Below are 23720 nucleotides of genomic sequence, written 5' to 3' on the forward strand. Positions count from 1 at the left end.
CACTTCCTTCTTGGACAGAGGGTGCTGAGTGTTCCTTCAGGAAGTGGCCACCCTAGAGAGTCCCCAGCATTCTCGGCACCCTGAATCACAGTGCGATACTGGCTGTAGGCACCACAGAAGGGGCCCCAGGTCTGAAGACTCAGGGTGTAGGGAGAAATCAAAGTGGAGTAAATGTCTGGCTTCACTTCTGTTAGATGCTGGGTATCGGGAGTTCTTCCTACAATTCATGAAGAAACTCCTGCTGCTCTTCCATGTACTTTATCCTAGAAAAGAGAACTTGTTCCACTGGCAGAAAAGACTTCCACTGGTGAAAGAAGGTAAGGAAAGCTCATGGCAGCCTGGGTGTCCCATGACTCACTTCTATTTCTGCTTGAAATTGATTCTCAGCTCTGCATTTTCAGAAACTTGATTTTATCTGATCCTGCACTTCCAGAATTATTCTCACTGAGATGGGAAGAAACGAACTGGCAATTCTGTGTCATGGTGAGAGCTGTACTTACCAAAAGGATTAAAATGCTCCCGTTTGAGAGGTCAAGGCACTCTGGTCTCAGTCAGAAAATATATGTGGGAGAGGAAATGAGGCCAGAGGGTGGATATTGGGTGGTCTGAAGGGAACATTCTGTGTTTCTCCTGGTAATGTCATCCACTCCCTCCCACAGGAATGGATTAAATAAGTACCACTCAGGGAGGAACCTTGTCTTGTTCAGTAGAAAGATCAGAAGTGCTCCACACATCCATGATGAATGAATGGAAGTCCAGCTAGTTGAATGGATGAATCCTTATTAATTTCTAGGGGCGCTGCCTATGAGAATTTTCCCTGATGCTTCTGGGAAGATTAGACTCCGTCCTCTGGATTTCCATGACACTTTGAATTAAACCTCTTAACTCATAGTATTAAAACTATTTGCTTACATATCTGTTTTCCTTAAAAGACTGTGAGCTTCACAAACATAGGGATTCTGTCTTATTTTTCTTTTTTCTTAAGTGGGATGTTGTTTTATTTTAAAATTAATTTTATTTACTTATTTACTATTTTTAGTTGCAATGGGTCTTTATGGCTGCACTCGGGCTTTCTCTAGTTGTGCTGAGCAGGGGCTACTTTTCCTTGTGGTACACAGACTTCTCATTGCAGTGGCTTCTTTTTTTGCAGAGCATAGGCTCTAGGCACATGGGCTTCAGTAGTTGAGGCTCACAGGCCCTAGAGTACAGTCTCAGAAGTTGTGGCTCAAAGGCCTAATTGCCCTGCAATTTTGTCTTATTTTTCCAGGTAGCTAAGTATAAACATTTTACATAGTACTCTGGCACATGGTAGACATTCATTGAATACAGTGATAATACTGTGGCAGCCTTGTGAATATCTCAGCTTGTGGTACGTACTTGTTGAGTGGATCAGGATATTACAGTAATCAAGGCCCCTTTGCTTCTTTGGTGTTGGCCTTTGCTTTTTTCTGCTTCCCAGGGAACAAATATCCTTCTTCTTCTTCTTTTTCAAAAATATTTATTTTTATTCATTTGGTTATTCCAGGTCTTAGCTGTGGCATGCAACTCTTAGTTGTGGTGTATGGAATCTAGTTCCTCAACTGGGAATCAAACCTGGTCACCCTGCATTGGGAGCCCAGAGTCTTAGCTACTAGATCACCAGGGAAGCCCCAGGAATCCTTTTATTTTCAGCTGTTATTACAGCTCTGCTGAGGATACTGTAATACACTGAAGGGTTTCCATGGTTTACGTTATCTGTTTTCAGCTGTTATTACAATATCCTCTGCTGAACCCACAAATACGCTGAATGGTTTCCATGGTTTACGTTGCCAGGATCAAATTAGTCACCTCCTAATGTTATGCAAAGAGACACTTTAATCTTATCAGCAAGCCATCTCTGTCTCTTAGAGTTTTCAGTTTGTTGTGATCCACACAGTCAAAGGCTTTGGCATAGTCAATAAAGCAGAAGTAGATGTTTTTCCGGAACCCTCTCACTTTTTTGATGATCCAATGGGTGTTGGCTATTTGATCTCTGGTTCCCATGCCTTTTCTAAATCCAGCTTGAACATATGGAAGTTCACAGTTCACATACTGTTGAAGCCTGGCTTGGAGAATTTTGAGCATTACTTTGCTAGCATGTGAGATGAGTGCAATTGTGTGGTAGTTTGAACATTCTTTGGCATTGCCTTTCTTTGGGATTGGAATGAAAACTGACCTTTTCCAGTCCTGTGGCCACTGCTGAGTTTTCCAAATTTGCTGGCATATTGAGTACAGCACTTTCACAGCATCATCTTTTAGGATTTGAAATAGCTCAACTGGAATTCCATCACCTCCACTAGCTTTGTTTGTAGTGATGCTTCCTAAGGTCCACTTGACTTAGCATTCCAGAATGTCTCGTTCTAGGTGAGTGATCACACCATCGTTATTATCTGGGTCATGAAGATCTTTTTTGTAAAGTTGTTCTGTGTATTCTTGCCACCTCTTCTTAATATCTTCTACTTCTGTTAGGTCCCTACCATTTCTGTCCTTTATTGAGCCCATCTTTGCATGAAATTTTCCCTTGGTATCTCTAATTTTCTTGAAGAAATCTCTAGTCTTTCCCATTCTATTGGTTTCCTCTATTTCTTTGCATTGATCCCTGAGGAAGGCTTTCTTATATCTCCTTGCTATTCTTTGGAACTCTGCATTCAAATGGGTATATCTTTGCTTTTCTCCTTTGCCTTTAGCTTCTCTTCTTTTCTCATCTATTTGTAAGTCATTTTGGCTCATCTCTATTATCACCTATGATCCTCTGATCTGGAGACTGCACTTCCTCTGGTAGGTACATTTGCCTTCTGACCAGGTCACATTTCCCTGGGGACCAGGTGGGGATTTATATGGCATCACTGGTAACTCTAAAAAAAGCAAGTGGTCACATGTGGGCATCAGTCTTCGTCCAGAAATAATATTCATTGTTCTGAGACCAAGAATCTAGAAAGTCAAGACCTAAACAGAGTGGCAGACACACATTTGTGAGTGGGGCAGGCTGACAGTCTGAAACAAGGTAAATACTCAAGTAGGGTAAAACTGGCAATAACCAGGAAATGGTGATGGAGCCTGATGTTCTGGCAGAGTTTGCTACAGCAGCACACGTGCACAAGGACCCAATGGATAGGTTCCTGGAGCCCATGGATATGGATAGTTTAAGTGGTTGAGGAGGTGGGGAAAGGGAAGGTTGGAAATTTAGAGTTATCTTGGAAGGTTCTTTGAGTGCTGGTGCAAGGCTGACTAGACCAGAGTGACACAGCTGTGCATTTATTGGGAAGAACCAGTTGTATGTATTCACCTCAGCCACTGTATTCTTATTTAAGGCATCCCCACCCCCGCCGCCCCGCCTCACCTGCCAGGGCTTCCCTGGTAGCTCAGCTGGTAAAGAATCCACCTGCAATGTGGGAGACCTGGGTTTGATCCCTGGGTTGGGAAGATCCCCTGGAGAAGGGAATGGCTTCCCACTCCAGTGTTCTGGCCTGGAGAATCCCATATAGAATCTATGGGGTTGCAAAGAGTCGGACACAACTGAGTGACTTACACTTTCATCTCACCTGCCAGAAGGCCTTGCATCCTGCACTTGTATTCATCCAGGTGTGTTGCACATGGAGAATCCCTGTGATGACTGCTCCTTGTTCCTTGAGGAGGTAGCTTCTCCATGTCTGCATCCTGAAGGTTTGGAAACCCTCTTAGTTAAAGCTGGCCAGTATCTAGATCTAGCTAACTGTGCCCTTCATGTGTTTCCTAAACCAGGCACTTTCCTGACTGATTCTTCCTCTGTATCATCTGTAAGTTTGTCTTTATCAGGTTTGCCCTCACCTCCTGTCCACAGTGCCAGCCTGTTTTTTTTTTTTTTTTTTTTGAGCAGTTGTAGTTTCCTAGAGGCCTTCTTTGGGCTTCCCGGGTGGCGCTAGTGATAAAGACCCACCTGCCAATGCAGGAGATGCAGGAGGTTTGATCCCTGGGTTGGGAAGATCCCCTGAAGGAGAGCATGGCATGGCAACACACTCCAATATCGTTGCCTGGAGAATTCCATGGACAGAGGAGCCTGGCAGGGTACGATCCATAGACTTGCAAAGAGTTGGACATGACTGAAGCGACTTAGCATGCATGCACAGATTGAAGGATTCTTTACAAGTTTCTGTTTTCCTCAAACAGGGTTGTTAAAGGTTTGATGCCCTTACTTTTTCTAGGAGGTTTTCCCTGCTAGCCTCATGTCTGTACTGCCGGGGATTCATCTCAACATCTCCCACCCTGATTTTTCATGCAAGAGAAGAAAGAATACCTTCTCTAGAACCTCCTTTTGGGAAAAAGAGAAAGGAACTCACCTGTCTTTATTTTAAAGGTTTGTGGTTTCATATATATTCTTCAAAGTAAAATATTTGAAACTTGTCCATGTTTTGCCCACCTTTCTCATAAATGATTCCAAGTTCTCAGAACAGGGAAACAGTTAAGACATTCCATGAATTTTCACTTTCAATTATTAGATTTGTTTAAAATCTTATAGTTAATACATTTTTCAGGTCTAGAGAGTTGATTTTGAGTGACATGTATAATATGAATGGTGCAAAGATATCTGGTAAAGATAAGAATACTGGGACTTCCCTCCTGGTCCAGTAGTTAAGGCTCCAAGCTTCCACTGCAGGGGGCACGGGTTCAGTCCCTGATCAGGGAAGTAAGATCTCACATGCCTTAAATATTTTTTTTTTTTAAATAAGAACTATTTTAACACAGCACTGTTTATTATATGTAGATTTCAAAGCCTAAGGAGTTCTTTTTCCATAAAACCCATCACACCATACAAAAAAAACTTAGTAAGACTAGTTAAAATTCAATTGTACTTTAATTTGGGGTAATGAAATCCAATCTGACAGAAAGTTTACGATCATCCCCAAGGCCAAATCAGAGAGAGAAAACCAAAGCATTTCATGAAAGCTGCTGATTGCAACTTTGCCAAGATTGTACTGATAAAACATCCAGCTCACTGCTAAAGCCAGGCGTGGTCGTCTGAGACACAAGGAGTATGTTTATTGCTTAGGATGGGGCAATTATCGTAACTGTGCAAAGAAAGGAAACCATGGACTATGGAGTGGAGGACTGCCTGCTAGCAAACACAAAATTCACCATTGTGGCTGTTGTATGTTATTTTATAAGCTTTAATAATGTTAAAGTCATATACAGGTAAGTTAACTTGCAACTAGCTTAATAATTGCAACAATGTAACAATAAAATCACCACAATATTGTAAAGTAATTAGCCTCCAATTAAAGTAAATAAATTAGTTTAAAAAATTAAAAAGATAGCTTTAGCATATTTCAAAAGTAAATGCCGCAAGGTGAACTCTTGTTATTAATAGAAACTGATAGACCAAGGACAAAAATCCTTTCAGATGCTGAGAAGTAGTATTGAGAATCATTTTCTCAGCAGTATTTAGATTGCTGCTTGCTTTTTGTGGTTTATAGACATCGTATTGACCTTTGGCATCCGGAGAAACAGGCAGGAAAGGAGAAAGGCCAATTATTTACTACCTGCCAGAAGATTCAGGATTGTGTAAACCCCCTAATCCCAGAGCCGTGGCCTGTGTTGGTTTCTGAATATCTGCAGCTCTTGATCTATGCGCATAGGCAACTGGAATTCACCAACCAATTGAGTAACTTTTTTTTTTTTTTTGTACAGTTCTTCTGTGTATTCTTGCCATCTCTTCTTATTATCTTCTGCTTCTGTTAGGTCCATACCATTTCTGTCCTTTATCGAGCTCATCTTTGCATGAAATGTTCCTTTGGTATCTGATTTTCTCGAAGAGATCCCTAGTCTTTCCCATTCTGTTGTTTTCCTCTATTTCTTTGCATTGATCGCTGAAGAAGGCTTTCTTATCTCTTCTTGCTATTCTTTGGAACTCTGCATTCAGATGTTTATATCTTTCCTTTTCTCCTTTGCTTTTCGCTTCTCTTCTTTTCACAGCTATTTGTAAGGGCCAGATAATCACGATGGTGTGATCACTGACCTAGAGCCAGACATCCTGGAATGTGAAGTCAAGTGGGCCTTAGAAAGCATCACTACGAACAAAGCTAGTGGAGTGATGGAATTCCAGTTGAGCTATTCCAAATCCTGAAAGATGATGCTGTGAAAGTGCTGCACTCAATATGCCAGCAAATTTGGAAAACTCAGCAGTGGCCACAGGACTGGAAAAGGTCAGTTTTCATTCCAATCCCAAAGAAAGGCAATGCCAAAGAATGTTCAAACTACCACACAATTGCACTCATCTCACACGCTAGTAAAGTAATTCTCAAAATTCTCCAAGCCAGGCTTCAGCAATATGTGAACCGTGAACTTCCAGTTGTTCAAGCTGGTTTTAGAAAAGGCAGAGGAACCAGAGATCAAATTGCCAACATCCGCTGGATCATGGAAAAAGCAAGAGAGTTCCAGAAAAACATCTATTTCTGCTTTATTGACTATGCCAAAGCCTTTGACTATGTGGATCACAACAAACTGTGGAAAATTCTGAAAGAGATGGGCATGCCAGACCACCTGATCTGCCTCTTGAGAAAGTTGTATGCAGGTCAGGAAGCAACAGTTAGAACAGGACATGAAACAACAGACTGGTTCCAAATAGCAAAAGGAGTATGTCAAGGCTGTATATTGTCACCCTGCTTATTTAACTTCTATGCAGAGTACATCATGAGAAACGCTGGGCTGGAAGAAACACAAACTGGAATCAAGATTGCCGGGAGAAATACCAATAACCTCAGATATGCAGATGACACCACCCTTATGGCAGAAAGTGAAGAGGAACTCAAAAGCCTCTTGATGAAAGTGAAAGTGGAGAGTGAAAAAGTTGGCTTAAAACTCAACATTCAGAAAACGAAGATCATGGCATCCGGTCCTACCACTTCATGGGAAATAGATGGGGAAACAGTGGAAACAGTGTCAGACTTTATTTTTCTGGGCTCCAAAATCACTGCAGATTGTGACTGCAGCCATGAAATTAAAAGACGCTTACTCCTTGGAAGGAAAGTTATGACCAACCTAGATAGCATATTCAAAAGCAGAGACATTACTTTGCCAACAAATGTCCGTCTAGTCAAGGCTATGGTTTTTCCTGTGGTCATGTATGGATGTGAGAGTTGGACTGTGAAGAAGGCTGAGTGCTGAAGAATTGATGCTTTTGAACTGTGGTGTTGGAGAAGACTCTTGAGAGTCCCTTGGACTGCAAGGAGATCCAACCAGTCCATTCTGAAGGAGATCAGCCCTGGGATTTCTTTGGAAGGAATGATGCTGAAGCTGAAACTCCAGTACTTTGGCCACTTCATATGAAGAGTTGACTCATTGGAAAAGACTTTGATGCTGGGAGGGATTGAGGGCAGGAGGAGAAGGAGACAACAGAGGATGAGATGGCTGGATGGCATCACTGACTTGATGGACGTGAGTCTGAGTGAACTCCAGGAGTTGGTGATGGACAGGGAGGCCTGGCGTGCTGTGATCCATGGGGTCGCAAAGAGTTGGACACGACTGAGCAACTGATCTGATCTGATCTGATTGAGTAACTGTTCATCTTTACCAGTTTTGTTCCTTGGCTAGTCCCATGTCAATGCAGAGAGCTCCATCCAAGTAGAATTGAATGCCTGTTTTATTTTAACCAGTGTACCTTAATTTCATATACATTCATTACTTAAGTAATGAATATACAATAATTACATTCATTACTATGATTTATGAAAATGCTATTTTCATATGCTACCATTATAGTTAGCATTGCATAATCTTTTTCTGAAATTCTGGAATGACCCCCATGCTTTATTTCTGTTTTCCTAGTACACAGATGTACATAGTACAATGAGATCTGTCATTAATTTGTGTCCTCTTTTTTCAAACAGATATCATCATTACTGTAATAAGTGGGATCACACACATCTATCAATGTCTCAGTTATCAAATGAAAGAGCTTCATCACCATTTTTATGGCAACCTTCTTTCCAATACTTCTTGAATATTTATCTATATTCCAGGTCTGGAGATTTGTTTCAACCTGCCCTTGTGAATGGGCTGCCTGGTGTTTCAAAAATCTCAAGGTATTCAATAAAGACGTGAGTGCAAACTTTTTTTATTATTATTAAAGTACAGTAGATTTACAATGATGCGTTAGTTCCAGGTGCCCAGCAAAGTGATTCATGTATGTCTATGTGTATGTGTTTGTGTGTGTATACCTTTTCAAGTTTTTTTCCCATTATAGTCTATTATAAGAGGTTGAATATAGTTCCCTGTGCTATACACTAGGTCCTTGTGCCTTATCTATTTTATATATAGCAGTGTGTATCTGTTAATCCCAAACTCCTAATTTATCTCCTTCCTTTGCTCTCCCCTTGGGTAACCACAAGTTTGTTTCCTGTGTCTGTGAATCTGTTTATGTTTTATAAATAAGTTTGTTCGTATCATTTCTTTTTAGAGTCTATGTAGAAGGAGTATCACATGATATTTGTTTTTCTCTGCCTCACTTCACTTAATATGATAATCTCCAGGTCCACCCATGTTGCCATAAATGGCAGTATTTCATTATTTTTTTATGGATGAGTAATATTCCCTTGTAGATATATACCACATCTTCTTTATCCATTCATCTGTCACTGGACATTAGGTTGCATCCATGTCTAGGCTATTGTAAATAGTGCTTCAGTGAAAACTGGATGCATGGATTAATATTATTTTGAATTATAGTAAGTATTTTCCAGATATATGTTCAGGAGTGGGATTTCTGGATCATATGGCAACTCTAGATTTTTAAGGGACCTCCATAGTGTTCTCCCTGGAGAAGGAAATGGCAACCCACTCCAGTACTCTTGCCTAGAGACCCGTGGACAGAGGAGCCTGATGAGCTGCTGTCCATGGGGTCGCACAGAGTCGGACACGACTGAAGTGACTTAGCATGCATGCATGCATGCATTGGAGAAGGAAATGGCAACCCACTCCGGTATTCTTGCCTGGAGAATCCCAGGGACAGAGGACCCTGGTGGGCTGCCATCTATAGGGTCGCACAGAGTCAGACATGACTGAAGCGACTTAGCAGCAGCAGCAGAAACAGCATAGTGTTCTCCAGGCTTCCCTCATAGCTCAGTTGGTAAAGAATCCGCCTGCAACGCAGGAGACCCAGGTTTGATTACTGGGTCGGGAAGAGTCCCTGGAGAAGGAAATGGCAATCCACTCCAGTATTCTTGCCTGGAGAATCCCATGGACAGAGGAGCCTGGCGGGCTACAGTCCAGGGGATCGCAAGAGTCAGACAGGACTTAGCGACTAAACCAGCACCATACTGTTCTCCATAGTGCCTGCACCAGTTTGCAGCCCTTTTCTTCACATCCTTTCCAGCATTTGTTATGTGTAGACTTTTTGATGATGGCTGTTCTGACCTGTGTGAGGCAAATAATTATGGTTTTGATTTGCATTTCTTTAATAATTAGTGATACTGAGCATCTTTTCACATACCTGTTGACCATCTGTGCGTCTTTGAAAAAAATGTCTGTTTAGTTCTTCTGCTTATTTTTGATTGGCTTGTTTGTTTATTTTATACTGAGCTGTATGATCTGTTTATATATTTTAGAAATTAAGCCCTTATCTGTCACATGGTTTGCAAATATTTTCTCCCAGTTCATAGGTTGTCTTTTTATTTTATTTACGGTTTTCTCTGCTGGCAAATGCATAGAAGTTTGATTGTGTCATTAGTTTATTATTTTTAAAAAAATTTGGAGGGTAGGCTGTGCAGTGCAGTTTGTAGGATCTTAGTTCCCTTACCAGGGATCATCTCATGCCCTCTGCTGTGGAAGTTTGGAGTCCTAAGCATTGGACCCCCATGAAATTCCCTCGTTTATTTTTGCTTTTATTTCTTTTGCTTTGGGAGAGCAGCCTAAGAAAGTATCGCTATGACTCTTCTAGAGGTTTTATGGTGTCATTACTTATATTTAAGTCTGCAAGCCACCTTATGTATGGTGTGAAGGAGTTTTCTACTTTCATTGATTTACATGCAGCTGTTCAGCTTTCCCAAAGTCACTTGCCCAAGAAACTGTCTTTTCTCTTGCCTCCTTTGTCAAAGATTAATTGTCAGTAGGTGTGTGGTGCATGTCATTTTTTAGGAAGTGTTTTTGAGCATTAAGGAAAGGTCATGTTTCTATTAAAACAAGGTCGCTAGATTAAGGAATCTTAGCAGTGCTTAGAAGAATGTCTGTAGATCAAAGTTTTAATCAGAAAAAAATTGGGGAAGGAAGCTAGAGGATTTCCTTTTTTATAAAAAAAAAAAAAGTTGGGGAGGGGGGGGCAGGTTAACAAAAGTTAACTGCGTGGGAAAGCACTCACTAGAAAAATATGTGATTCTCCTGTCTTTAGAAGTCACAAGATATACCTTCATGGCTTTGTGATTTCACGCAGTTCCCCATGTCACCTCTGGGAGCCATTACCAGATGGTGAACACTCACAGCTAGTACTAAGTGCTTATTCTTGATGTCAAGTGCCCGGTGTTCAGTAAATACAGGCTCCCTCCCTTCCTTCCTGCCCACTTGGAGAAGAAAAACAGAGGCGATCACACAAGCTTCACAGACTGAAGTGATTTTTAAAGCACCAAAGAAGTAAGGCTGCAATTAGAGCAAAGGGGAAGACATGTTTAAAGAGAAGGTTGTAGGTTTATTGTGGGAAAGGAGGTCTCATCATTTGGGAAGGTTTTGGGGGCCATTCTGGAAGCATTCACTTTTTCTCATTGGCCTGTCAGCAGCCATTAGCTGCTGAGATCTTTTCTGAAGTTTGTTTTCAGCTAAATGAGGCCTTCTTCTTGTGGCCTATCTCCCAGCAATAAGTCTGACACTGGCCCTAGTCTTGACAGACGCTGCCCGACTGACAGTGGGCACCCAGGAAGGAAAGCCTGTCTCCCTCTCAGAGAGCGGAGACTTTTCCTCCTTCAGAAATTCCCAGGTGCAGGTTCTGGGTTGGGCAGGGTGCTGCAGGTGGTAGGTGAGAGCTGTGTTTTTATATGATCTGGCTATATCCATTTGTGGATTCAGTCTCTTGCTGAGGGTGGCATGTTGCCCTCAGGGGTTGGTCCTAAGCAGGGCTCTTAGGACAAGACCCAGGTGCTTCTCTGGGCCTGTATGGACCCACTCCAGCCCTTGCACACATCTGTTTCCTACAGGATTTGGGTAGGGAGGGGTGACAGCTGATTCTGATTTTTTTTTTTTCAGGACTGTTGTGGACATAACATAATTCTTTGCTGAACTCTCTTATTTCAAAACTGAAGCCAAAGTAGCATTTTGGGCTAGAAGGAAACAGTTATTCCCATTTTAAAACTCCAAAAGGAAAAGACTTTAAGAACTGTCATTAAGTGGAGGTTGTATGTAGAGATGAGGGCTGATTATATGGGTTTTGTAGTTGTGGGTTCTTGATATGCAAATATACCTTCGAGAAGGAAATATGAATCTGGAGACTGGGAGATTCTTTCTGGCTGCATGATCCTGAATAAATTGTTGATCTTCTTGAAGTCTAATAAATAAATTAAAGCTAATATTATTGCCCTAGCTGATTTTGCAGAGTTGCAGCTTTCCTAGAGATTTTTTTTTTTTCCCGCTCAAAAAAAGATATTTATTTTTCCATTTTTGTCACCACAAATTCCTTTCCTGGAGATTTTATGTGTTTAAAAGAGTATTTGAAGCTCTTTGCTATGGTTGTACTGTCTTCATTGAGCACATTTCTGCCTTGCAAGCTGCCTGCTCTGCAGAGTGAGTGAGCGTTAGTGAGAGTTAGTTGCTCAGTCATACCCAACTCTTTGCAACTCCATGGACTGTAGACTGCCAAGTTCGTGGGAATTCTCCAGGCAGGAACTGGAGTGGGTTGCTATTTCCTTCTCCAGGGGATCTTCCTAACCCAGGGATAGAACCCAGGTCTCATTCATTGCAGACTGATTCTTTGCTGTCTGAACCACCAGGGAAGCCCCCTGCTCAGCAGTTCAGTTCATTTCAGTCACTCAGTCAGGTCCGACTCTTTGCGACCCCATGAACTGCAGCACGCCAGGCCTCCCTGTCCATCAATTCTTGGAGTTTACCCAAACTCATGTCTATTGAATCAGTGATGCCATCCAACCATCTCATCCTTTGTCGTCCCCTTCTTCTCCTGCCCTCAATCTTTCCCAGCGATAGGGTCTTTTCAAATAAGTCATTTCTTTGCATCAGGTGGCCAAAGTATTTGAGTTTCAGCTTCAACATCAATCCCTCCAGTGAACCCCCAAGGACTGATCTCCTTTAGGATGGACTGGTTGGATCTCCTTGCAGTCCAAGGGACTCTCAAGAGTCTTCTCCAACACCACAGTTCAAAAGCATCAATTCTTCTGTGCTCAGCCTTCTTTATAGTTCAACTCTCACATCCATACATGACTACTGGAAAAACCATAGCCTTGACTACACGGACCTTTGTTGGTAAAGTAATGTCTCTGCTTTTGAATATGCTATCTAGGTTGGTCATAACTTTCCTTCCAAGGAGTAAGCGTCTTTTAATTTCATGGCTGCAGTTACCATCTGCAGTGATTTTGGAGCCCCCCAAAATAAAGTCAGCCACTGTTTCCACTGTTTCCCCATCTATTTTCCATGAAGTGATGGGACCAGATGCCATGATCTTCGTTTTCTGAATGTTGAGCTTTAAGCCAACTTTTTCACTCTCCTCTTTCACTTTCATCAAGAGGCTCTTTAGAGTTCCTATCAAATACCTCTCTGTAAGCAGAAGTGGGCATATCTTATTAGCTTCCAACTTGGAGAAAGTGCTGCTCTTAATTTTAATCACGCAAGCCTCCTTATTGCCTACAAAATGAATCTGAACTCTTAGAATGGTATCAAGGCCCTTCAAATCTAGTCCTGGCTTTAGTCTGTCCATAGTCCTCTCAGCAAGCCTTCACTCTCCCTAAAGGGATCAGAGGTTGGGTCTCAGGTCTTGGGAGGGGGCCTGGCAAGGCAAGGCAGGCCTGTCCTAGAGAGCCAGGGTTTCTATTCAGGTTAATGAGATGGGGAATAAGATGAGAACGTTCTAGGGGTAGAGGTGGGGCAGTCTTGTTCTCAAGAATAAGGTACAAGCCCAGATACTCCAGGGCCCTTGAGGATGTGTGTGAGGTTGACTCTGTGTCTGTAGAGAGAAAGGATGCAGAGCTTGGTGATGCTGCCTGGCTGTGATTTAAGGAACCCAGGACCAGAGAAGTAACGTGAGTTCAGCATCCAAAGTCATATTCCTCACTGGCAGCAAATCTAGGCTTGAGCTCAGTTCATGTGATTCCCCCAGGCTAGGGGTAGTGTTCCCTCTCCGGGGTCTTCACACAGTCACTATGGGGGCTATCCATTTCTCTGGTGGTGCTCTGTATACTCTGGGAGCGAGGGATTAAGGAGGAGGCATTTAATGCAGGCAGGTGTGCATTTTCCAGTTTATAATTGACAGGTTCTAGGGTAAGATTTTGATGGAAAAATCTGCAGCTAAAATAAAGCCTGACAATGACCATTACAATTTCTAGTCCTCTCTGAAGAACTGGAGAATCCAGAGAATAAAAGCCTGGAGTTCAACAGTGTGACAATGGCACAAAAATCCATCAGAACAGGGCAAATTTTCCACAAACGATGACAACATAGTATGTACGAACAAACTTATGCCTTCAGTAAGGGATTTCATGAGGTGCTTCGGCATTGGCAATTCTCAGGAACTCGCCTAGCTGTGACTTGCCATTATCTCTGTTGTGACTTGCCCTTTAGGAAACCTCTAGCATTTACTGTGCCTTGTCAGGGTCCATTTTATATATTTTACTCTCTAGGAGCCAAAGTAAAGGAACAGAAACCTATTTAAGATAGCTCAAATAATCCAGGGGGGTGTGATATTTTTAGAACCCAAGGCAGAAAATGCAAGGCATCTTAGTGGACTCAGAAACCCAGGTTGCTTTCTGTCTTGCAAGGGCTTTTGTGGTTCCACTTTGCTCCTCTCCAACCTCTCTCTGTCTCTCTCTTCCTCTTGTCTACACTCCAACATGAGTGACAGGTCAATTACATGACATCACACTCGGACTACGTTCTCTGAGAATCCTTGGGTTGGATTTTTAAGAGACAGACTCTGATAGACTCAGCAGGGTCTGCAGAACAACTTTCCCCGAGACAGATACTCCCTCACTCCTGGTCCAATCAACTTTGATGGAGGAGAGGGAGGTCTGGAGGAAGTGAGACAGCAGATGACTTCTCTCCTTTCTTTGGTCCATGTCAATACTCTTGAAAGTTGTCATCGCCTCTAGTGAAAAATGGGCAGCCTGTTCCTTGGGACTGTATGCAAGGTCAGAGAGTCAGAAAACCATGTGAGAAACTTTAACACAGGTTCATTCTTTCTTATTCTTTTCTCCTGCAGGAGCCAGGTTGCCCTGAAGACCATGAACGTGTCTTCTGAGCACTGCAACATGTCAGATTGGCTGAGGCTGGAAGCAACTGTAAAGGCCTCCGTGTACGTGGTGGCTTTCTCCTTCGCCACGCTCATCACGGTCATCATTATCACCATCGTATTACAGAATTCAAAACTGAGGAAAGAGGTTCGATACATCCTCCTCTGTCACCACCTGCTGTGCATCTCCTCCTACTGTGGCCTGGGGGTGGTTTTCCAAGGGATGAGAGCCTTCCTGGCCAACAGCCCCGTCCTGGTGTGCTGGGTGGTATTTGGGGCACAGCTGAGTGTTGGAGAAGGGATCCTCTTCACTCTGGCCTTGATGGCTGCCCACACGTACCTGGTGATCTGCTGGCCCCTGACCTCTGTGTCCTTTGTAGATTCTGTCAAGTATAAGATTCTGGCTGGGACTTGGCTCATTATTATACTGAAGAATGCTTGCCTCTTCCTCATAGAGGGCACTGGCCCTACTCAGATTGCTCTTTTAAAATCTGAACCCCTTTGCCCAGTGGTCTTGAATGGCATTCCTGCCAGAGCCATTGGCATGGTTTTCCTTTTCCTTCTTCTGTCCATCATTCTTGTAAGTTACTCCCTGATATACAAAGAAGGGAAACGGGCTGGTCATTTTAACAGGTCAAATATCAAAGCAAGGAAAACAGTCCTTATTCATTTAGTGCAGCTGGGCTTGCATGTAATACCAACTCTGTTATTCATTGGTTTGGGAAAGATGTGTGGAGTGTTTTTCTTTGCTTTAAATCTGGTGCTTTTTGGAGTCTTTGCCTTTGCCCAGTGTTTTAACCCCCTGATCTATGGGCTCTGGAATAGAGAGTTGCAAAGCAGATTATACCACTGGATGTGCTGTCAACTGTGGTGTGGTCACTGTGGTGTGACCAGCAGAGTGTCAGTTTAAATAAAAATTCAGCCGTTTTGAATCAGTAACGCTAGTCCTAATGGACCACGAGCTAGGGTTGAGCATTTGCTGTTCTCTCAACCTAAAATTGATGCCTTGATTTGATTTTGAGAGTAATATGAGTAAATCAAAGTTATCCATCTGACTTACAAACTTTGACTACTGTGTCCACTGAATTGGACTCAGAGAAATCATTTTATGTCTTTAGTTCTACACCCAGATTAGCATTTTGAGTAGCATGCCTCATTGTGTTTCAGGAGTTGAGCAGTTTTTTTGTGAATGCACTTGTTTTTAGAAACTAAGAAACAGACCATGGTTGATAGGGAGAGAAGTTTGGCTGTTCCACTTATATTAAGTAGGGGCAGGTTTGGCTACATGTGATAACAAGTCAGCAACAAAATGAGTGACTTTAAAAAGTTGAGGTTGATTTTTTTCTTATGTAAAAGAAATCTGGAGCTACACAATCCAGGCCTATGTGGTAACTCTGTAGGCCACAGAGATGATCCCCTTCTACTCTGCCATGATTAGTGTACTACCTCATGACCCAGGATGGCTGTTAGTGCTCCAGTCATCACATTCACACTCCAGCCAACAGGAAGGAGGAAGGGGCAAAGAAGTCTCTGTACCTTCCTTCTAAAGACACTTTTCAGAAGTTACAAAACACTTTTTCTTACATCTAACTGGCTAAATTTTAGTCATTTGACTATGACCTAGCTTTAAGGGAGAGTAGCAGTGTAGCAGTGTTTTGTTAAAAGTTGGGTTTCTTAATACTAAGAAAATAAGTAAGAGTAGATATTGGATAACAAAATTATTTCAGGGACCATTTTTCTCTTGACCAAACAGAATATAAAGACAATGGATAGATTATGATCATCATAAAAATATACTCTACCTTTTAAAATGATACGTAGATACAGAGTTATCTGTTCTGGATCCCAGAAAACTTTAATTGTATTATGTCAAAGAGAATGGCATCAATAAAGAGATCACTGAACTGGTTTAAACATGGGAACTCATAATTTAAGTCTAAGTAAGTTTGGGGCCATAGTATGAAATAACTTCTTTCACAGAAGTCTCCATATGATATTTCTTTAGATAAAACACCCATTTCTGAATCAGTCAGGATTCAGTCCTAGAAACAGGAATTGTTACCATAAGTATATTGCCCCATAAAGATTTAATACAGGAATTGGATGCATACAAGTCATTGAAAGGGCTTGGGAGTGGACATCAGGGGACAGCATTTGTGGATGTCAAGAGCAAACCAATGAGCTGTAACCTGGAGGTCAGGCAGGCACTTCTTCCACCGCCTGCCCCACCTCGGCCTGTCTCCTCATGTTCCTCGTGACTGTGAGACTTTGTTTGGGGGAGAAACAGCAACAGGAAGATGGCCTCCACCTCTTCCATCTTCCAAATCTCATGTGATTGCCTCTAACTGGTAGAACTTAACTGGCACCCAGACTCTAAGAACAAAGGAGTCTGGGAAATGTAGTTCCTAGTTTATATTGGCAGTGCAGAAAGGCACCCTGAAAGGTGTACAAATGAGGATTGAATGATCTAAATCATGGGATCCACCATTATGATATTTATATTTTCAGGTAACAAAACAACAACAAGGACAACAGATGCCATGTATTGAGCAATTCTTATGCTCTTGATATTATTATGTAAGCTCTTTTATATACACGATGTCAAGTCCTCCCAACAATTTTATAATGTAGAGATTATTATACCTGATTTACAAATAAGAAAAACTGAGGCTTATAAAGGTCTGACAGGAGCTTAGGAGGTTGGACCATCCCTTTAAATTTCCATACACGTGACTTGACTCAGGGTGATCATTTCATCACTGTTGAGAGCTGGACCTGTTGCTTGGGAAATTGGGGCCTTGGTTCTCCACTTTGCTTTGGGTGTGGACTGCTGGCTTGTGGGAAAAAGCTCCTTTTTACTGATTGCTTTGACCACACTCTACATCCTTAAGCTGCCCTTGGTTTCAGGTCCTAGCAGTTTCTGAATCATGTGTCTGGACTCCATCTTGGCTTCCAGTTCTTCTTATGTCCTCTCTGGGTATTCATTCTAAGTTTTCCTTCTTCCTCTGAGAATAGCTCTGAGACTTCAAAGCACCACCTTCTCTTCTGTTCGCGCAGTTCTCTCTCCAGGGCAGGCGCGAGTCTCTTACCTTGTCTCTCGGCATCCAGTACAGAGCCTGACAGAGGGCAGATCTCGACAAATGATAAGCTAGACTTGTCAGTCAGTAAGACATGCCTTTGTACAAACTCTCTCCCCACAAAAACCAAGTTGTTTCTTCGTTTTTGTTGAAATATTAAGCAATCTGAGAGCAGAAAGAGGAAGAAAAACTAAAAAATTGTCCAGGCTTAATTGTAAGACTTAAATGTAATACTCACAATTTAATTTAACCTCAGAACTTTTAAAACTCTGTTTTCTAATATCAAAAGGTAACTTCTACTTGTACCACTGATCATTACAATGGTTGTTTTATACTTTCAAATGGAAATCATTGCTTTTTAAAATTAAATATTTTGAATTGGGAAGGTATAGTAAAAGATTCAAAAGGCTCAAAATGGTATTTAGTGAAAATTAAGTCTTCTCTGGGCTTCCCAGGTGGTGATAGTGGTTAAGAACCCACCTGCAAATGCAGGAGATGGACCCGGGAGGAGGGTATGGCAACCCACTCCAGTATTCTTGCCTGGAGAATCCAATAGACAGAGGAGCCTGGAAAGCTACAGTCCATAGGGTCACACGGAGTCAGACACAACTAATGCAACTTAGCCCACAAGCACACGTCTTCCTCCTCCCTATTTTTCGATATCTTCCCTCTCTTCCAAGAGTCAACAGCTGATCCACTTCTGAGCTTTCCTCAAAAGATGATCAACGAAGGGGAAATTATTGAGAATTTCTCATTTGTAAGATAATATGGGTTTTAATTTCCTGGACTTGCATTTGAAAGTTGTTTAAACTGATATTAAGAATGATAGTTTATGTCATGAATGACATCAGTAATCATGCTTCCCATAATGTGAAAATACTTTGAGAAACTTAAGCTTGGGCAAGATACAGAGGAAAGGGGAGAGGCTGACGTTACTTGCAATTATTTGAGAGTTCCTGTAAACTCTCCTTTCCCCTATAGACGTGGTGCCATTATATTGAATTTAAAGTCAGGGAGGATAGGAGTTTAGGGGAAATGTTCAAAGAGCTCTAAAAAAAACAAATTACTGAAACAAAAATGTGAATTATCTCAAAATTCCCGAGTTCTTGGAAACATTTCATTTATTGCAACTGTTACCATATTATCACTGCATGAAACCATTTCTGGCTTAACTATAGATATGCTGCATAAACACATTGACTTATATGTAGATATGCTCTATAAACACTTATTCTAAAAATGAACTTGGGCAACATCTTAAAAAGTAAGAACAGAAAAGTAGTTTATAATATCCATCATAAGAAAATGTAGAATGAATCCAGTCCGTTGTTTAGAAGAAGTTCAAGAAGGTAAGATCAGCTGCATTAATGTATTTTAAGCATTTTTTATTTCTAGAAAGGTCAAAGACTGTGGCTAGAATTGCCTTCCTGGTGGCCAAGTGAAGACATTATCTCTGCAGTGGAGAGAAAATGGCACATCTGTCCCTAGGGGGAGTGGGGAAAGCATGCCAGAACGTTCCAGTGAACCAAGAGGACTGTGGGAAGCATCTGGCCTTGAAACTGTTGGAAAGGCTTGTTCTAAAACGCTTCATGCCTAAGGGGAGGGACTTTCATCAGTAAGAGAATGAACGTTACCACTGGCTGCAGAAGATGAAGATGGGGTGAGAAGCAGTCAGCCAGAGACAAGGATTGTCCAAGGGCTCCGAGGGGATAACTTTGAGGACCCCACATAGTACTACAGAAGAGAAAGAATTGTCACTGGAAATCTATCCCACCCAGAAGATGCAAAGGTCATACTATATCTGCCTTAGACAAGGATAATCTTTGCTGTCTCATACATGTCCTCCCAGCTCCCATCTCTTCTAGGTCAGGAAAAGTCATAGGCAATCTGGGGGTTTGAGGGGGTGGCTGTAGAAACCTTAATTTCATCTGCAACCTTCACTCGTCCTTGTAAGGTAGCAAAACATCCATGGGTTCCAGTGGTTAGGGTATCTTTGCTGGGGTAAAGGATGTTACTCTGCCTATCACACTTATAAAATGAGATTGTTCCTTGTAGCTGAAAATGACCAAAGGACGTAAGAATTACTTAAGAATGACTAGCCAAAGTGGATATCAAAATAGCAACAAAATAATACCTCATTCTCATTTGGATGACTACTATAAAAATAGCACAAAATAAGTATTGGTAAAGATATGGAAACATTGGAACCCTTGTGCACCCTTGGTGGGATGTTCCCATTTCCCAAATGGGAACTGTACAGCCACTACAGAAAATGAGTTCCAAAAAATTAAAAATAGGACTATTCCATGATCCAGAAATCCCACTATTGGGTATAAATCCAAAAGAATTGAAAGTAGAGTCTAAAAAAAATATTTCCACATCCATGTTTATGGTAATGCTCTTCACAATAAGCCAAGAAGTAGAAGCAAACCAAAAGTCCATAAATGGATAAGTAAACAAAATGTGGTATATCCAAACAATGGAATATCGTTCAGCTTTGACGAGGAGGGAAATTCTGTCACATGTTCCAGTATGAATGAACCTTGAGGATATTAAGCTAAGTGGGCTTCCCTGGTGGCTCAGTCAGTAAAGAAACTGCCTGCAACGCAGAAGACCCACATTAGATCCCTGGGTTGGGAAGATCCTCTGGAGGAGGGAATGACAACCCACTCCAATATTCTTGCCTGGAAAATCCCATGGAGAGAGGAGCCTGGCAGACTACAGTCCATGGGGTCATAAAGAGTCAGACACGACTTAGCTACTAAACCCTCACCACAAAGAGACAAATGTTGTCTGATCCCACTTATAGGAGATACACAAAGTAGTCACATTCATAGGAACAGAAAGTAGAATGGTGATTCCCAGGGGCTGAGAGGAGGGGGAAATGGGAACTATTTAATGGGTAGAGTTTCAGATGAACTTTTTTTTCAGATGAAAAAGTTCTGGAGATCTTTCACAACAACATGAATATACTTAACACTACTGAACTGTACGCTTAAACATGGTTATGACAGTAAATTTTGTTATATTTTTAATAAACATATAATAAAAAAGAATGATAGGCAAAAGAGTGACAGCCAAGATCTCACCCAAGTTTTCATCTAAGGTGGAGGGGTAAAGGTTGAATCTTCGGATGGGGTATGAATGGGTCCCTCTTTTATAAGGCCCTAATTCCATGGCTTAAGCTCCTCCCAAACTCTCCCCTACTAATATCATCACATCAGAAGTTAGTGTTTCAGCATATGAATTGCTGTTCAGTTGCTGAGTCGTGTCTGACTCTTTGCAACCCCATGGACTGCAGCACACCAGGCTTCCCTGTCCTTCACTATCTCCTGGAGTTTGCTCAGATTTATGTCCATTAAGTCAATGATTCTATCTAACCATCTCATCCTCTGTTGCCACCTTCTCCTTTTACCTTTAATCTTTCCCATCGGCAGGGTCTTTTCTGGTAAGTTGGCTCTTCACATCAGGTGGCCAAAGTATAGGAGCTTAAGCTTCAGCATCAATCCTTCCAATGAATGTTCAGGGTTGATTTCCTCTAGGTTTGACTGGTTTGATATCATATGATACTGAACAATTGCACTCATTTCACAAGCTAGCAAATACTCAAAATTCTCCAAGCCAGGCTTGGAGACAGTATGTGAACCATGAATTTCCAGATGTTCAAGATGGATTTAGAAAAGGCAGAGGAACCAGAGATCAAATTGCCAGCATCCACTGGATCATTGAAAAAGCAAGAGAGTTCCAGAAAAACATCTACTTCTGCTTTAACGACTACACCAAAGCCTTTGACCGTGTGCATCACAACAAACTGTGGAAAATTCTTAAAGAGATAGGAATAGCAGACCACCTGACCAGTCTTCTGAGAAATCTGTATGCAGGTCAAGAAGCAACAGTTAGAACCTGACATAGAACAACAGACTGGTTCCAAATTGGGAAAGGAGCATGTCAAGGCTGTATATTGTCACTGTACTTATTTAACTTCTATGCAGAGTACATCATGAGAAATGCTGGGCTGGATGAAGCACAAGCTGGAATCAAAATTGCTGGGAGAAATATCAAATAACCTTAGATACACAGATGACACCACCCTTATGGTAGAAAGTGAAGAGGAACTAAAGAGCCTCTTGATGAAAGTGAAAGAAGAGAGTGAAAAAGTTGGCTTAAAACTCAACCTTCAGAAAACTAAGATCATGGCATCTGGTCCCATCATTTCATGGCAAATAGATGGAGAAACAATGGAAACAGAAACAGAGTTTATTTTTCTGGGCTCCAAAGTCACTGCAGATGGTAATTGCAGCCATGAAATTAAAAGATGCTTGCTCCTTGGAAGAAAAGCTATGACCAACCTAGACAGCATATTAAAAAGCAGAGACATTACTTTGCCAACAAAGGTCTGTCTAGTCAAAGTTTTGGTTTTTCCAGTAGTCATGTATGGATGTGAGAGTTGGACTATGAAGAAAGCTGAGCACTGAAAAATTGATGATTTTGAATTGTGGTGTTGCAGAAGACTCTTGAGAGTCCCTTCAACTGCAAGGAGATCCAACCATTCCATCCTAAAGGAAATCAGTCCTGAATATTCATTGGAAGGACTGATGCTGAAGCTGAAACTCCAATCCTTTGGCCACCTGATACGAAGAACCATCTCATTTGAAAGGACCCTGATGCTGGGAAAAATTGAAGGTGGGAGGAGAGGGGATGACAAATGCTTGGATGGAATCACCAACAAGATGGACATGAGTTTGAGTAGGCTCCGGGAGTTGGTGACGGACAGGGAAGCCTGGCGTGCTGTAGTCCGTGGGGGTCACAAAAAGTCGGACATGGCTGAGTGACTGAACTGAACTGATATGATGTGAACCTGGTATGAATTAGACGATAGCACTAGCTCATAAAAATGATACCTTCACCTGGTACGCTTTCTCTTTCTCTCTCAGATAGCTCACTCTGGTGAAGGCCAGCCACTAAGTCATGAGGACACATAGGCATCCTTTTGAGAGGCCCACACATGGCCAGGTGGACAGGAACCAATGCACCAGCACCAACCTGCTGGCCATGTGAGTGGATCCTCCAGCCTTATAAAAGAGGCTGCAGTGAGATCTGTGCCCCATCCTCCATGTGAGGATCTGGACAAGAAGATCCAGAACAAACTAAGCCATGACTTACGTCGTGTAACTATCAGAGCTGATTTCATGGGCAGTCTGACCATATTTTTGGCACTTATAAAAATGTTTTTCTCTGGGAATCTTAGGAGTGGGGGCATATGGAACACCATTTCTCTCCTCTACACACACACTCATTCCCTGTGCCAGTGGAATTCTTGGCTTGGTAGGCTCTAAAGTCGAAGGAAGCTATGAAAAGATCCCCTGGCTCCTCCGTCTTGCTTCTTTGGGGTGGGGTAGGCACTTCCTTGGGAACATTTAAGAAGAAGGCATATTGAAGAGGGACAGCAATCTTTGGGCTGATGGGATACAGGTCAGAAACTCAAGGCAGGATTGGTCAGAGTGGGTCAATTCTAGACGGATGCTATGCAAAGGTAGAGGACGCGAGGGTGAGGCCCAGACGGGATTGGGGTCTGAGTGGTAGACAGAAAAGGAATCAGCTAAAACGATGGGGGCTCGGACTTCTCTGGTGGCTCAGTGGTCAAAACTCTGCCTGCTAATTCAGGGGCGATGGGTTCCATCCCTGATCTGGGAAGATTCCACATGCCGCGGAGCAACTAAGCCTGTGTGCCTCAACTACTGAATCGGTGTTCTAGAGCCAGGGAGCCACAACTACTGAAGCCTGTGGCCCCTAGAGCCTGTGCTCAGCAACACGAGAAACCACCGCAATGAGAAACCTGAGCACTGCAAATAGAGAGTGGCTCCCACTCACTGCAACTAGAGAAAAGCCCACACCGCAACGAAGACCCAGCACACCCCAAACAGAAACCAAAAACCTTTGGAAACAGGCAGATCACAACATGTGCCACTTAAAACAGGAAGTTGCCTCTTTGTAGGCCATGCCCCCGACTTGGCTCGCTCAGTGGTGCTGGTATCAGAAGAGACCCATTAAAGAGCCTGCCTCCTAATGTGAAAATACACAGCTGGGCTCATAGACCAGCCCGGTCTTCAGAATAAGTCAAAGGGCAGAGACAGATCAATAGATGAGGTGCAGAGTCTTGAATTCTTCTTCTTATTTTTAAAATTATTTAGTTATTTTTGGTTGCACTGGGTCTCCAT

At 42.2% G+C, this 23720-nt stretch overlaps 1 protein-coding gene and 1 long non-coding RNA gene across 3 annotated transcripts in view; one reads left to right on the forward strand and one right to left on the reverse strand.

The window, feature by feature from the left end:
* Positions 1–22408, forward strand: GPR148 (G protein-coupled receptor 148). Of its 2 annotated transcripts, none has more exons than XM_019978159.2 (4): positions 1–317; positions 4200–4351; positions 8013–8090; positions 14396–22408. In XM_019978159.2, exon 4 carries the CDS (start codon positions 14418–14420, stop codon positions 15333–15335), a length of 918 nt encoding a protein of 305 aa, XP_019833718.2. In that variant the 5' UTR covers positions 1–317; positions 4200–4351; positions 8013–8090; positions 14396–14417; the 3' UTR covers positions 15336–22408. The 2 variants fall into 2 exon arrangements, with proteins under 2 accessions (XP_019833718.2, XP_070629570.1); XM_070773469.1 differs by having other exon boundaries at positions 8013–8075.
* Positions 17530–23720, reverse strand: part of LOC139177583 (uncharacterized) — an 11715-nt gene continuing 5524 nt past the window's right edge. The window contains exon 3 of the long non-coding RNA XR_011562087.1: positions 17530–17667. This is a non-coding gene — a long non-coding RNA (uncharacterized lncRNA). The remainder of the gene's footprint in view (positions 17668–23720) is intronic.

Source organism: Bos indicus, chromosome 2 (assembly GCF_029378745.1).
Source record: "Bos indicus isolate NIAB-ARS_2022 breed Sahiwal x Tharparkar chromosome 2, NIAB-ARS_B.indTharparkar_mat_pri_1.0, whole genome shotgun sequence".
Taxonomy (NCBI): domain Eukaryota; kingdom Metazoa; phylum Chordata; class Mammalia; order Artiodactyla; family Bovidae; genus Bos; species Bos indicus.